The sequence below is a fragment of the Rhinoraja longicauda genome, chromosome 10 (assembly GCF_053455715.1).
Source record: "Rhinoraja longicauda isolate Sanriku21f chromosome 10, sRhiLon1.1, whole genome shotgun sequence".
Classification (NCBI taxonomy): Eukaryota; Metazoa; Chordata; class Chondrichthyes; order Rajiformes; family Arhynchobatidae; genus Rhinoraja; species Rhinoraja longicauda.
The window spans coordinates 31,620,253-31,636,513 of NC_135962.1; the positions used below are offsets into that span (position 1 = coordinate 31,620,253).

Here is a 16,261-nt window from a genome sequence, read left to right on the forward strand (position 1 = left end):
GGGATCTTATAGAAACATATAAAATTCTTAAGGGATTGGAAAGGGTGGATACAGAAAAAATGTTCCTGATGTTGGGGGAGTTCAGAACCAAGGGTCACAGTTGAAGAATAAGGGGTAGGCCATTTAGGACTGAGATGAGGAAAAACCTTTTCACCCAGAGAGTTGTGAATCTGTGGAATTCTCTGCCACAGAAAGCAGTGGAGGCCAATTCATTGGGTGTATTCAAGAGAGAGTAAGATACAGCTCTTAGCGCTAATGGAATCAAGGGATATGGGGAGAAAGCAGGAATGGGGTACTGATTTTGGATGATCAGCCATGATCATATTGAATGGTGGTGCTGGCTCGAAGGGCTGAATGTACTACCCCTGCTCCTATTTTCTGTAATCATTCTAATGTGCATAAATTTTACTTTTGAAATACTTGTATCAAAAGCAGATTTAAAAAAAATTCTCTCAGAGTCTTCTTGAGTATATTTTTAAATCTAAGAAAGTTGCAGGTACTATACTTAGCGAGGTAACTATTTATCAGATCCTTTATAAGTAAAACTTTATATTCAACGTCATAGTTACAATAGCAATCCTAGTATTTGTTATTGTTATTACCAAAAGTAATTCAGTATTTAAAAAGGAAATTCAATAAATTCAAACACAGATAGCTAATAGGCAGTGTGTGAGGCAGGAGGCAGAAAAGGGAAACACTCAGACCCAATATGTAGGAGAGAAAGAAGTGAAAAGAAATAAACTGAGAATAAGAAATGATGGGTCCCTTAAATGTGTATATTTTAATGCTAGGAGCATTGTAAGAAAGGTGGATGAGCTTAGAGCCTGGATTGACATCTGGAAGTATGATGTTGTGGCGATCAGTGAAACATGGTTGCAGGAGGGTTGCGATTGGCAATTAAATATTCCAGGATTTCATTGTTTCAGATGTGATAGAATCGGAGGGGCAAGAGGTGGGGGTGTTGCATTGCTTGTCAGGGAGGATATCACAGCAGTGCTTTGGCAGGACAGACTAGAAGGCTCGATTAGGGAGGCTGTTTGGGTGGAACTCAGAAATGAGAAAGGTTTAGCAACACTTATAGGGGTGTATTATAGACCGCCAAATAGGGAACGAGAATTGGAAGAGCAAATATGTAAGGAGATAGCAGATATTAGTAGTAAGCACAGAGAAGTGATTGTGGGTGATTTCAATTTTCCGTACATAGACTGGGAATCACATTCTGTTAAAGGACTGGATGGTTTGGAGTTTGTAAAATGTGTGCAGGATAGTTTTTTGCAGCAATACGTAGAGGTACCTACCAGAGAAGGGGCAGTGTTGGACCTCCTGTTGGGAAATGAGACGGGTCAGGTGACGGAGGTATGTGTTGAGGAGCACTTTGGGTCTAGTGATCACAATGCCATTAGTTTCAATATAATTATGGAGAAGGTCAAATCTGGACCAAGGGTTGAGATTTTGGATTGGAGAAAGGCTAATTTTGAGGAGATGAGAAAGGATTTAAAAGGAGTGAAATGGAACTTTTTGTTTTATGAAAAGGATATAATAGAGAAATGGAGGATATTTAAAGGTGAAATTTTGAGAGTACAGAGTCTTTATGTCCCTGTTCGGTGGAAAGGAAAGAATAATAATTTGAAAGAGCCGTGGTTTTCCAGGGAAATTGGACACTTGGTTCGGAAAAAGAGGGAGATATACAATAAATATAAGCGGCAGGGAGTAAATGAGGTTCTTGAGGAATATAAAGAATGTAAAAGCAATCTTAAGAAGGGAATTAGAAAAGCGAAAAAAAGATATGAGGCTGCTTTGGCAAGTAATGTAAAAGTAAACCCCAAGGGGTTCTACAGATATGTCAATAGCAAAAGGATAGCGAGGGAAAAAATTGGTCCATTAGAGAGTCAGAGTGGACAGCTATGTGCTGAGCCGGAAGAAATGGGGGAGATATTAAACAATTTCTTTTCTTCGGTATTCACCGAGGAGAAGGATATTGAATTATGTGAGGTAAGCGAAACAAGTAGAGTAGTGATGGAAATTATGAGGATTAAAGAAGAGGAGGTACGGACACTTTTGAAAAATATAAAAGTGGATAAGTCTCCAGGTCCTGATAGGATATTCCCTAGGACATTGAGGGAAGTTAGTGCAGAAATAGCAGGGGCTATGACGGAAATATTTCAAACGTCATTAGAAACGGGGATGGTGCCGGAAGATTGCCGCATTGCGCATGTTGTGCCTTTGTTTAAAAAAGGTTCTAAAAGTAAACCTAGCAATTATAAACCTGTTAGTTTGACGTCTGTGGTGGGAAAATTAATGGAAAAGATACTTAGGGACAATATATATTATTATTTGGATAAACAAGGCCTGATTAGAAACAGTCAACATGGATTTGTGCCTGGAAGGTCATGTTTGACTAATCTTCTTGAATTTTTTGAAGAGGTTACCAGGGAAATTGATACGGGCAAGGCTGTGGATGTTGTCTATATGGACTTCAGTAAGGCATTTGACAAGGTTCCACATGGAAGGTTGATTAAGAAGGTTAAATCGTTGGGTATTAATAGTGAGGTTGCAAGATGGATTCAACAATGGCTGAATGGGAGATACCAGAGGGTAATGGTTGACAATTGTATGTCAGGTTGGAGGCCAGTGTCTAGTGGAGTACCCCAAGGATCTGTGTTGGGTCCACTGTTGTTTGTCATTTACATTAATGATCTGGATGATGGTGTGGCAAATTGGATTAGTAAATATGCAGATGATACTAAGATAGGTGGTGTAGTTAATAATGAAGTAGAGTTTCAAAGTCTACAGAGAGACTTGGGCCTTTTGGAAGGGTGGGCTGAAAGATGGCAGATGGAGTTTAATGCTGATAAGTGTGAGGTGCTGCATTTTGGTAGGACAAATCAAAATAGGACGTACAGGGTAAATGGTAGGGAATTGAGGAATGCAGTGGAACAGAGGGATCTGGGAATAACTGTGCATTGTTCCCTGAAGGTGGAATCTCATGTGGATAGGGTGGTGAAGAAGGCGTTTGGTATGCTTGCCTTTATAAATCAGAGCATCGAATATAGAAGTTGGGATGTAATGTTAAAATTGTACAGGGCATTGGTGAGGCCGAATCTGGAGTATGGTGTGCAGTTCTGGTCGCCAAATTATAGGAAGGATGTCGACAAAATGGAGAGGGTACAGAGGAGATTTACTAGAATGTTGCCTGGGTTTCAGCACTTAAGCTACAGAGAGAGGTTGAACAGGTTGGGTCTTTATTCTTTGGAGCGTAGAAGGTTGAGGGGGGACTTGATAGAGGTTTTTAAAATTTTAAGAGGGACGGACAGAGTTGACGTGGGTAGGCTTTTCCCTTTGAGAGTGGGGAAGATTCCAACAAGGGGACATAGCTTCAGAATTGAGGGACAAAAGTTTAGGGGTAACATGAGGGGTAACTTCTTTACTCAGAGGGTGGTGGCTGTATGGAATGGGCTTCCGGTGGAAGTGGTGGAGGCAGGCTCGATTTTATTATTTAAGAGTAAATTGGATAGGTATATGGATAAGAGGGGATTCGAGGGTTATGGTCTGAGAGCAGGTAGATGAGACTAGGTCAGAGAGAGTGGTCGGCGTGGACTGGTAGGGCCGAACGGGCCTGTTTCCGTGCTGTAGTTGTTATATGGTTATATGATATGAAAATAATTCATTATATTTAAAGACATTCTACATTCTAAATATTCATGATGACTTAACTATAATATTATATGATGGCGAGAAACAAATGTTGTCTTTCCTCTACAATGTAATTCAACACAAAGTTCTCGAATAGATGGTAGAAACAAATATTTTTACCTGTCGGAGGACTGAAAAATTAGCTACTTGCTGTTGCTGCCATTTGAGACTGGGAGAAAATCCTGCAGGGGCTGGTTGACATCCCGACAGCTAAAATATATAAACTGAATTATGATAAATACCCAAAACATGCAGCAACATGACAGTTTGAATATATATCGACACGAAACTCTGATGATAATATAAATCAATTTCTACAACAAAAAGAGGTAGCAATTTGACTTATCTCATACTGTACTGGAACTACTTCTTATTGAGATTTTATTAAAAAACACTAAGACCAGATCAATCCTGATGTACACCTTTTAAAGAAAATGATCAGATAAGGCAGAAAATATTAGACCCTGTATAGTGTACTTTGATCCTCTGCAGAACATTTTGCAACCTTTTGAGTTAAAAAGGTTGGCACAGAAAAGAAAATGTAATTTAAATATAATCGAAGGGCGATCAAAGGATTAAAAAAGATTGCAAGATTTGAATGTAGTCATGATTAAATCATAATTTTGACTGCTTTGTTAAATATATTTTTTGATAAATTTACAATTAAGACCCAGTTAATTCACAAGGATTTGCTGCAGTGTTTATACATGGTCTCTCCATTTCAGGGCCCCATGTTTGGGACATATGGCTTCACAGGCATTTGTAATTGCTCAGGTGTGTTTAATTGTCTACTTAATGCAGGTATAAGAGAGCTCGCAGCACCTTGTCTTTCCTCCATTCTTTCCATCAACTTTGGAAACTTTTATTGCTGTTTGTCAACATGAGGACCAAAGTTGTGCCAATGAAAGTCAAAGAAGCCATGATGAGATTGAGAAACAAGAATAAAACCGTTAAGAGACATCAGCCAGACCTTAGGCATACCAAAATCAACTGTTTGGAACATCATTAAGAAGAAAGAGAGCACTGGTGAGCTTACTAATTGCAAAAGGACTGGCAGGCCAAGGAAGACCTCCACAACTGATGACAGAAAACTTCTCTCTATAATAAAGAAAAATCCCCAAACACCTGTCCGACAGATCAGAAATACTCTTCAGGAGTCAGGTGTGGATTTGTCAATGACCACTGTCTGCAGAAGACTTCATGAACAGAAATACAGAGGCTACACTGCAAGATACAAACTACTGGTTAGCCGCAAAAGTAGGATGGCCAGGTTACAGTTTGCCAAGAAGAACTTAAAAGAGCAACCACAGTTCTGGAAAAAGGTCTTGTGGACAGATGAGACGAAGATTAACTTATATCAGAGTGATTGCAAGAGCAAAGTATGGAGGAGAGATGGAACTGCCCAAGATCCAAAGCATACCACCTCATCTGTGAAAGACGGTGATGGAGGTGTTCTGGCCTGGGCATGTATGGCTGCTGAAGGTACTGGCTCACTTATCTTCATTGATGATACAACTGCTGATGGTAGTAGCATAATGCATTCTGAAGTGTATAGACACATCCTATCTGCTCAAGTTCAAACAAATGCCTCAAAACTCATTAGCTGGCGGTTCATTCTACAGCAAGACAATGATCCCAAACATACTGTTAAAGCAACAAAGGAGTTTTTCAAAACTAAAAAATGGTCAGTTCTTGAGTGGCGAAGTCAATCACCCACTCTGAACCCAATTGAGCATGTTTTTTATATGCTGAAGAGAAAACTGAAGGGGACTAACCCCCAAAACAAGCATAAGCGAAAGATGACTGCAATACAGGCCTGGCAGAGCATCACCAGAGAAGACAACCAGCAACTGGTGATGTCCATGAATCGCAGACTTCAAGCAGTCATTGCATGCTAAGGATATGCAACAAAATACTAAACATGACTATTTTCATTTACATGACATTGGAGGGTAGCTAATGTTATCCCACTTTCTAAGAAAGGAAGGAGAGAGAAAACAGGAAATTATAGACCAGTTAGTCTGACATCAGTGGTGGGGAAGATGCTGGAGTCAATTATAAAAGACAAAATTGCGGAGCATTTGGATAGCAGTAACAGGATCGTTCCGAGTCAGCATGGATTTACGAAGGGGAAATCATGCTTGACTAATATGCTGGAATATTTTGAGGATGTAACTAGGAAAATGGACAGGGGAGAGCCAGTGGATGTAGTGTACCTCGACTTTCAGAAAGCTTTCGACAAGGTCCCACATAGGAGAATATTGGGTAAAATTAGAGCACATGGTGTTGGGGGTAGGGTACTGACATGGATAGAAAATTGGTTGGCATACAGAAAGCAAAGAGTGGGGATAAATGGGTCCCTTTCAGAATGGCAGGCAATGACTAGTGGGGTATCGCAAGGCTCGGTGCTGGGACCGCAGCTATTTACAATATACATTAATGACTTGGATGAAGGGATTAAAAGTAACATTAGTAAATTTGCAGATGACACAAAGCTGGGTGGCAGTGTGTACTGTGAGGAAGATGCTTTGAGGTTGCAGGGTGACTTGGACAGGTTGTGTGAGTAGGCAGATGCAGTTTAATGTGGATAAATGTGACTTTGGTGGTAAGAATAGGAAGGCAGATTATTATCTGAATGGTGTCGTTAGGAAAAGGGGACGTACAATGAGATCTCGGTGTCCCAGTGCATCAGTCACTGAAAGGAAGCATGCAGGTACAGCAGGCAGTGAAGAACGCCATGGAATGTTGGCCTTCATAACAAGAGGAGTTGAGTATAGGAGCAAAGAGGTCCTTCTGGAGTTGTACAGGGCCCTAGTGAGACCGCACCTGGAGTAGTGTGTTCAGTTTTGGTCTCCAAATTTGAGGAAGGATATTCTTGCTATTGAGGGCGTAGGTTCACTAGGTTAATTCCCGGAATGAAGGGACGGTCGGTCGTATGTTGAAAGACTTAAGCAAATAGGCTTGTATACACTGGAATTTAGAAAGGATTTTATTGAAACATACAAGATTATTAAGGGATTGGACACGTTAGAGGCAGGAAAAATGTTCCCAATGTTGGGGGAGTCCAGAACCAGGGGCCACAGTTTAAGAATAAGGGGTAGGCCATTTATAACGGAGATGAGGAAAAACGTTTTCAGTCAGAGAGTTGTAAATCTGTGGAATTCTCTGCCTCAGAAGGCAGTGGAGGCCAATTCTTTGGATGCTTTCAAGAGAGAGCTAGATAGAGTTTTTAAGGATAGGGGGTATGGGGAGAAAGCAGGAACGGGGTACTGATTGTGAATGATCAGTCATGATCACATTGAATGGTGGTGCTGGCTCGAAGGGCCGAACGGCCTACTCCTGCACCTATTGTCTATTGTCCCAAACATTATGGTGCCCTGAAATGGGGGTACTATGTATAAAGACTGCTGTAATTTCTACATGGTGAAACCAAAATGTACAAAAATGGTCTTTATTAAAATCTGACAATGTGCACTTTACCCCCACATGTGATTTTTTTCTATTACAAATCTCAAATTGTGGAGTACAGAGGCAAATAAATAAATGCTGGGTCTTTGTCCCAAACATTATGGAGGGCATTGTAAATGTTAACTTATTTTTCAAATATCAATTACAGAATCTTTATTGAATGTTCTTTAAAGCTACAAGGTGCAGAAACAGTCATAACTCCCCTCACTTTTACACACCTATCATTGGCCTGGCTTTGTACTGCCCCCACCTATCTTCCAGCTTTCACCCCTCCCCTCCCTACAATCAGTCTGAAGAAGGGTCCCGACCCGAAATGTCACCTATCCATGTTCTCTAAAGATGCTGCCTGACCCACTGAGTTACTCCAACATTTTGTTTCTATTTTTGTAAACCAGCATCTGCAGTTCTTTGTGCATAAGGGGATAGTCATATTGCTTAGCTAGAATGGGTACTTAGAATCCTAAGTGATACAGTGTGGAAAGTTACTGAAGTTCGGCCCAATTTACGCACACATGTCCCAGCTACACTAATCCCACCTGCCTGCACTTGGTCCATATCCCTCCAAACTTGTCCTATCCATGTACCTATCTAACTGTTTCTTAAACATTAGGATAGTCCCAGCCTCAACTACCTCCTCTGGCAGCTTGTTCCATACACCCACCACCGTTTGTGTGAAAAAGTTACCCCTCAGATTCCTATTGAATCTTTTCCCTTTCAGCTTACCTATGTCATCTGGCCCTCAATTCCCCTACTCTGGGCAAGAGATTCTGTGCATCTACCCGATCTACTCCTTTCAAGATTTTGGATGATCAGCCATGATCACCCCTCATCCTCCTATACTCCAAGGAATAGAGACCCAGCCTCCTCAATCTCTCCCTATAACTCAGACCCTCTGGTCCTGGCAACATCGCAAATCTTCTCTGAACCCTTTCAAGCTTGACAATATCTCTTCTAAATATCTTTTCTGGTGCCCAGAACTGAACACAATACTCTAAAAGCGGTCTCACCAACGTCTAATACAACTGCAACATGACCTTCCAACTTCTATACTCAATACTCTGACTGATGAAGGCCAATGTGCCAAAAGCCTTTTTGACCACCTTATCTACCTGCGACTCGACCTTCAAGGGACTATGCACCTGCACTCCTAGATCCCTCTGCCCTACAACACTCCCCAGAGGCCTACCATTCACTGTGTAGGTCCTGCCCGTGTTGTAGACATTTCAAAATACAACTTGTCCTTGCACATGATCATATGTCATTAGGTAGACACAAAATGCTGGCGTAACTCAGCGGGTCAGGCAGCATCTCTGGAGAGAAGGAATGGGTGATGTTTCGGGTCAACACCCTTCTTCAGACGTGGGTTATCCAATGTCATTAGATGATTTCCCCATTTTACCCGCTGACCATCGACAAAACAGGTGGAGTTTCATTCCCCATCGATAAGAATCAGCATTGATTAGGTCCGATTGAGGATAAGAGGATTGGGTCTTTATCATATTAAACTTATTAGAAGTGGGAATTTTCTTTAAGCTGAAGTTAATAAAGAAATAGGTTTTATCTTCAACAGATGACTGGATAAGTGAAAACTGGGTGTTTCTAAAGGAAAGTATTTGTGGTCAGAAGACTCTTGGACAAATGCTGTCCCAGAGTCCTTTGATCAAGTCCAGGCCTATTTTTTTTTTAGTTATTCATTGCATTAATAGCAAGAATTAAATGTGATTCATTATCAGCTCCATGCATTGTTACTATGGCTAGTCACATAAATAAACAAAATCATGCTAATCTGACATTGCACCCAAACCAAATTTCACGGGAAAACCCATATTCAGACAAAACAAGAATTATGTTTAAGTTTCCAGTTAATTAATGTATTAATTTTGCAATTTTTCACCTTAGCCACATTCTACAGTACCGTTAAAACAATTGTTATCTTTTGAAGTTAAACCAATATTAAGCAGAGAATTTGACAATAGCAGGATTAATGTGCAGCAAATGTACAACTAGTAATTTGTATCTTAATGGTCATAGGTTATGGGGAATATTTTTCAAAAGATGAGATAACGCTCCTTTTGAAGTGAACCTCCTTTTGAAGTGAACCAGCCCATCAAAAAAATTGGCATGCAAATTCCTATGCTGCTCATGTGTGACTAAAAAGAAAATTATTTCCTCAACCATTTTAAACCAATTTTGCTTTGCTTTGTCTTTAAAGTAGATGTCAATTGCAAAGTTGTCATTTCTCTGGCAACTTCATCTTAATACTAATTTCAGTACCATTGACTGCCATACAGAGGTAAAAGTCCTCAGGAAAATACTGTAGTTTTCATGTAATAAAATATATTGTACCTACTGAAATATTTACTGTCTGATTACTTTTTAACTTTCTTGGGTCAATTTTTGCCACCACTACTTCAGGACATCTTGATGCTTCGAGCCTGATTGCAAAACAAAAACCTGAATTACAATCCATTGCTGCAAACTGCAAATAAAACAAAACTATCGTTACATTTTTTTATCCACCATTATTTACTTCCAACCTTTCAGCTGTATATCTGTCATTTATGTTCTAGTAGTGCACTAAAACTTTACAGCATGAAACCTTGTGAGAAATTGAAACAGATTATTTCTTATTTTTCCATTGTTTTCCTAGACAACTGCTGTACATGCAGTGCCAAATGATGAGGCTTTATTTATCTCCGAGGAGGAGAAGCAGTGAACTTCTTCACAGTAATCTATATTTTAATATTCAAATAAGAATGATAAGAAATCATTCTTACTTTGATAATAATGGTAAGATGATAAAGACCATTAGTTAAGGTAGACACAAAATGCTGCCTGACCCGCTGAGTTACTCCAGCATTTTGTCTCTACCTTCAATTTGAACCAGTATCTGCAGTTATTTTCCTACACAAGACCATTAGTTTTGTTTATTTACAAATATTATACAAATTCATGGAAAGTGAAAAGTGTTTAAAATGGTGCAAGGATTTGCCATTAGTTAAAACAGATCAACGTTCTATTTAGAACATGATGGAAAACAGGTGCAACTTCCCTTTTATATATCAATTGCGACTCAAGTGCACCTGATTCCCTGCACTGGTCCTCCACTTTGATTTCTTTACACCTTTCAGTCCAATAATTGATTTTAATTCAGACACTTTCTCCACTTACTGGACTCTTTTTAAATATTCTTGGGGTGTTCTTGGTGGCACACTTGGGTCAAAGTCTTCAGTGGTATCCCAGTCATCCACAGGTAATTGCCTGGGCATTAGTTCTGCGTCAAAATTCATTTCTGTCAAAACTTCGTTACCACCCAATCAAACAGGAAAACTTTACTTCAGAATTGCCTTTGATTCGCCTAATAGATGTAGAAACAGAGGAGAATTCATAACATGAGAATCAATGAATTTGAGCAATTATTTTACATTTAAGGCTTGCAATGAGAAATTCCAAACCATGTTGCACCATAAAACATCAGTGCTGCCTTGTGTATATTTCTGATGATGGTGCACTTTACATAAATTAGAGCAAACTGATATTTGTATTCATTGAAAGAAATTACAGGTTTAAACTAGTTTTCTGTGCCCCAGTGAAAGTCAAAGTTTTGTATACAGTGCATTTAGAAAGTATTCAGACCCCTTCACTTTTCCACATTTTGTTACGTTACAGCCTTATTTTAAAATTGATTAAACTCTTTAAAAAAAAATCATTAATCTACACACAATACCCCAGAATGAAGAAGCGAAAACAGGTGTCTAGAAATTTTTGCAAAGTAATTTAAAAAAAACCCCTGAAATATCACATTTACATAAGTGTTCCGACCCTTTGGTATGACACTCAAAATGGAACTAAGTTCACCCTGTTTCCATTGATTATCTTTGAGATGTTTCCACAACTTGATTGGAGTCCACCAGTGGTAAATTAAATTGATTGGACATGATTTGGAAAGGCACACACCTGTCCACATAAGGTCCCACAGTTGACAGTGCATGTCAGAGCAAAAACCAAGCCATGAAGATGAAGGAATTGGCTATAGACCTCCGAGACAGGAATGTGTCGAGACACAGATCTGGGGAAGGGTATAAAACAATTTCTGTAGCATTGCAGGTCCCGAAGAGCACAGTGGCTTCCGTCATTCTTAAATGGAAGAACTTTGGAACCACCAGGACTCTTCATAGAGCTGGCCGCCCGGCCGAACTGAGCAATTGGGGGAGAAGGGCCTTGGTCAGGGAGGCGACCGAGAACCGATGGTCACTCTGACAGAGCTCCAGAGTTCCTCTGTGAAGATGGGTGAACCTTCCAGAAGGATAACTATATCTGCAGCACTCCAACAATCAGGCCTTTATGGTAGAGTGGCCAGACGGAAGCCACTCCTCAGTAAAAGGCACATGACAGCCCACTTGGAGTTTGCCAAAAGGCAACTAAAAGACTATCAGACCATGAGAAACAAGATTCTCTGATCTGATGAAAACAAGATTGAACTCTTTGGCCTGAATGCCAAGTGTCACGCCTGGAGGAAACCAGGCACCGCTCATCACCTGGCCAATACCATACCTACAGTGAAGCATGGTGGTGGCAGCATCATGACGTGGGGATGTTTTTCAGCGGCAGGAACTGGGAGACTAGTCAGGATCGAGGGAAAGATGAACGAAGCAAAGTACAGAGAGATCATTGATGAAAACCTGCTCCAGAGCGTTGTGGACCTCAGATTGGGGCGGAGGTTCACCTTCCAACAGGATAACGACCCTAAGCACACAGCCAAGACAACGCAGGAGTGGCTTCGTGCCAAGTCTGTGAATGTCCTTAAGCCTGATCTCTGGAGGGGCCTGAAAATAGCTGTGCATCGACCTCCCCATCCAAACTGACAGAGCTTAAGAGGATCTGCAGAGAAGAGAATGGGAGAAACTACCCAAATACAGGTGTGCCAAGCTTGTAGCATCATACCTAAGAAGATTTGAGGCTGTAATCGCTGCCAAAGGTGCCTCAACAAAGTACTGAGTAAAGGGTCTGAATACTTATGTAAATGTGATATTTCTGTTTTTGAATTACTTTGCAAAAATTTCTAAACACCTTTTTGCTTTTTTTATTATGGGGTATTGTGTGTAGATTGATGATTAAAAAATGAATTTAATCCATTTAAAAATAAGGCTGTAATGTAACAAAATGTGGAAAAAGTGAAGGGGTCTGAATATTTTCTGAATGCACTATATATATGTGATTTGTAGAGCAACTTACAACATAATAAAAATGAAAGGCAAAAGTTTCTAATAGCTGAGAAAAACAAAATCACAACACACTTCCAGTGCACTTTTGCCTAATGAGTCTACACTGACCATCAATTACCTGTCCATCCTAGTTCTATGTTGTCCCACCTTTGCATCCAGTCCCAACAAACCCACATGCCCTTGGGATGCGAGGGGAAATCAGAGTACCCAGAGGAAAACCACAGGGTCACAGAGAGAGAGTGCAAACTCCATGGCTGATATCTATTAGCTTGTGGGGGAATGATAGACAGCCCCGCATGCGACTGCGGATATCCAGACCAGACCATCCCACACAGTGTAACTGACTGCTCACTGAGGCTTTTCCCTGGTGGCATCAAGGCCATCCACCCAGCAACTGATGCTGCCCTGGCCTGGATGTCTGCCCTTGACCTGCAACTTTAGGCTCTGCACATCATATGCAAGAAGAATGGCTGATATCAGGATCAAACCCTGGTCTTTTAACACTGTGAGAAAGCAGCTCTGCCAGCTGCATTACTATGCCTTTAGAGCTTCTTCTACTCATAATGAATGGAGATGGACATTAAAGATGCAATGGCTTTATTCTTGTCTTCTCTCACCTAATGTTCATGTTGTGCGCTGGGAAGAGGTTGTAGTTGTCACCAGTCATTAAACATGAAGTAAGGGGGTGGGGGGGGAGTACGTGCAGAAAAGGGGTGCGTGTGTGCGCATGCGTCGGTCCAAAGCAGCAAAATATATAAAATGTTAAATATGTGCAACTTCAAATTTGTTTATATGATTAATCATCTAATCAACATCGAAATAGCTAGATACAAAATCATCAAGATTTTCAAACATTGGGATAGCAGATTCTGTGAGTTTTTCCAGTCAAAACAATTATTTTTCCCTTTAAGGTATACTGAGCATTACAGTTCAACAGAGCTCAACAGAGCTTTATTTGTCATTCGGTACCAAGGTACCGAACGAATGTTGTATGACTATAAATGCAACTATAGGAAAACCTGAAGATAACTACAAGGAATTGGGATTCTATATGAACTATTTATGAGCTCCATTAAGAGATGGCATGTTTGTCAGTTCAGCAATTGGTGGGGCAGGGAAAGAAGCAAACCAGGACCAAGTGCACCCACTAACAATCTCATTACAGAGAATATAACTGATGAACACTAGCCTCCTGCTTCACACCTGACCTTTCCTAATGGAAGCATACCTACAAATGAAAGGGAACAGGAATTCAAAGTTGAGAGTGCACGTCAGTATGATGAAAGCACTAAAGTGTCATGGTATTTGTATTTTGCAATGAAGGCTGGTTCTGGGAGTGAGTTGTTTAATGTGACAGATCAGATTTGGAAAGTATTAAGAAAATAGATGGGAGGGGATCAGAGCTATGGCAAATACACCAATCTACCACAACCTTGATGACCAGGCAGACCCAGAAGGGAGAGGAAATGTGCATAGACTGTCAGAAGGCTGACACAAGTAACTGCAGATGCTGGAATCTTGTGTAGAACACAAAATGCTGGAGTAAGTAACTCAGCGGGCCAAGCTGCATCTCTGGAGGACATGGTTTGCTGATGTTTCTCATCAGGATCCTTTTTCAGACACATAGACTATGTTTCAGGTTGGGATCTTTCAGAGGCATCGACTACATTTCAGGTCTGTCTGAAGAATGAATCTGAAGAAAGGATCCATGCCCTCCAGAGATGCTGTTTGATCCCCTGTGTTACTCCAGCACTGTGTGTTCTATGTCAAAAGACAGTCACTCCAGCCCAAAGATACTAGAGGGACAAGATAGACCACTCGACCCTAAAAACCGTAGTACGTCATGGTGCCATTTTAGTAGGCAGAAAGTTGCAGAAATATTTTTAAAGAAAAATAACAAAAATCTGTGAATTGATAAATGATATATTCTGCATGTTAATGGTATCACTGCACATACTGTTCCGCCACAACACTGACTACACTTCAGTATAGGCGATTGCGATGGAGTGGTTCATCTTGCTCCTCTAGTATCTTTGCTCCAGTCTGAGTGAGTGAGCATGAAATGAGCTGGGGATTTCCAGTGGTAGAACCAGCTGGTGAAAGGACATACCCCAAAATCATGGCCACTGTGAAGCAATTAATTACACTGCAGGAAACCAGCCTCTGCAGTTCCTTCCTACACGTTCTCCAGTAGTTTGTTTCACATTAGTTCTATGTTATCCCACTCTCTCATCCACTCCATACTAGGGGCAATTTGCAGAGGGCAATTAACCTACAGACCCCAGCATCCGGAGGAAACCCATGTGGTCGGAGGGAGAACATGCAAACTCCACAGACACAGCACACGAGGTGAGGATCGAACCCGGGTCCGTGGCGCTGAGAAGCAGCTGCCGCTTAGCGCGGATGGAGCGGAGCGCGGAGCGCGGAGCGCAGACCGCCCCCACGCGCGCAGACTCACATGAGTGCCCCGGCGGTTTAACGGCACAGCGCCGGCCTGTTCCAAGCGACGACGGTAATGGAGCCGCGCCTACAACTCCCATCATCCCATCGCACAGCATCAACTACAAGACCCAGCAGGCAACGCGCGGATGCGCCTGCGCACTGGGTGGCGGCGCCTGAGTTGACAGCGCAGCGGCTGAATGCGATGGTAAAATAACATTTGCTGGGTCGTTTCAGGGAGACTTTACCGTGCAACAGGATGATCTGCATGCAGTGACCCTCTGTCCATGCTCCATCATTATCTGTCCCACCCTTGCCCCACTCTCCCCCACTCTGCAGACTGAGCAAGGGTGGAGATCCCCTGCCCTGTCCTTGCCTTTCACCATACCATTCTCTGCATCCAACACATCGTTCTCTTGCATTTCTTTCATCTTCAATGTGATCCCGTCATCAGTCACAGCTTCCCATTCCCACCCTTTTCTCCTTTCCATAGACTACTCCCTCTGCAACTTCTTGGTTAATTCATCCCTTCTTACTCAAATAATCTCTTCCCCAGGTACTTCCCCTGCAACCACAGGAGATATAACTTTGTTTTCCTTAAAATTCCTCTCTCACTTCCATCCAGGGATCCCAGCAGCCCTTCCAGAGGTTCAAACCTTGTCTAGTGCATTTGGAGCACCTGATGTGGACTCCTTTAGTTCACTGAGAACAAGTGTAGACAAGGTGACCATTTCGTTGAACACTTGCGCTCAGTCTGAGGGGCTGCTGGAGCTCCTAGATGTTAACCATTTTACCTCGCCTTCTAATTCCCACACCGACCTTTCTGTCCTTGGGATTTTCTTTTGCCAAAGTGAGGCCACATGGAAACTGGAAGAACAGCACCTCTTATTTCACTTGGGAAGCCTACCACCCAATGGTACGAACATTAAATTCTCTATTTCAAGTAATACCCTACTCCTTTTGCATTCTTCAAATGCTCTTTTCCCCTCCCTGCATTCACTATTTCCCTTTTATCCCATTATTTTCCCCTCCCCTCCTGTCTCCTGACTTTACATTTCAGCTCATGCCAACCACGATGCCCCATCCATGCCAGCCCACCTGCGTCCCAGATCCCTCTAAACCTTTCCTATCCATGTACGTCCAAATGTCTTTTAAAAGTTGTAATAGTAGCTGTCTCAACTACCTCCTCTGGCAGCTTGTTCCATATAATGGGCTGAGGAATGGTTGATGGAATTTAATATGGAGAAATGTGAGGTGTTGCATTTTGGGGGCACTAACATGAAGGGATCTACACAGTAAATGGTGGGGCTATGGGAAATGTTGTAGAGCAGAGGGATTCAGGAGTACATACATAGTTAGTTGAAAGTAGCATCACAGTAGCATCATAGGGTGGTCAAAAAGGCTGTAGGCACATTGGCCTTCATCAGTCAGAGTAT

The 16,261-nt window shown here is 41.6% G+C and overlaps 1 protein-coding gene across 1 annotated transcript in view; it reads right to left on the bottom strand.

Annotated features, from left to right (window-relative positions):
• Positions 1–14,938, bottom strand: part of gemin2 (gem (nuclear organelle) associated protein 2) — a 34,931-nt gene extending 19,993 nt beyond the window's left edge. The window contains exons 1-4 of the mRNA XM_078407174.1: positions 14,845–14,938; positions 10,333–10,519; positions 9,512–9,596; positions 3,814–3,903 (exon numbers count right to left, since the gene is read on the bottom strand). Coding sequence (XP_078263300.1) covers positions 3,814–3,903; positions 9,512–9,596; positions 10,333–10,451 — 294 coding nt within the window. The 5' untranslated portion in view covers positions 10,452–10,519; positions 14,845–14,938. The remainder of the gene's footprint in view (positions 1–3,813; positions 3,904–9,511; positions 9,597–10,332; positions 10,520–14,844) is intronic.
• Between the last annotated feature and the right edge of the window lie 1,323 nt (positions 14,939–16,261).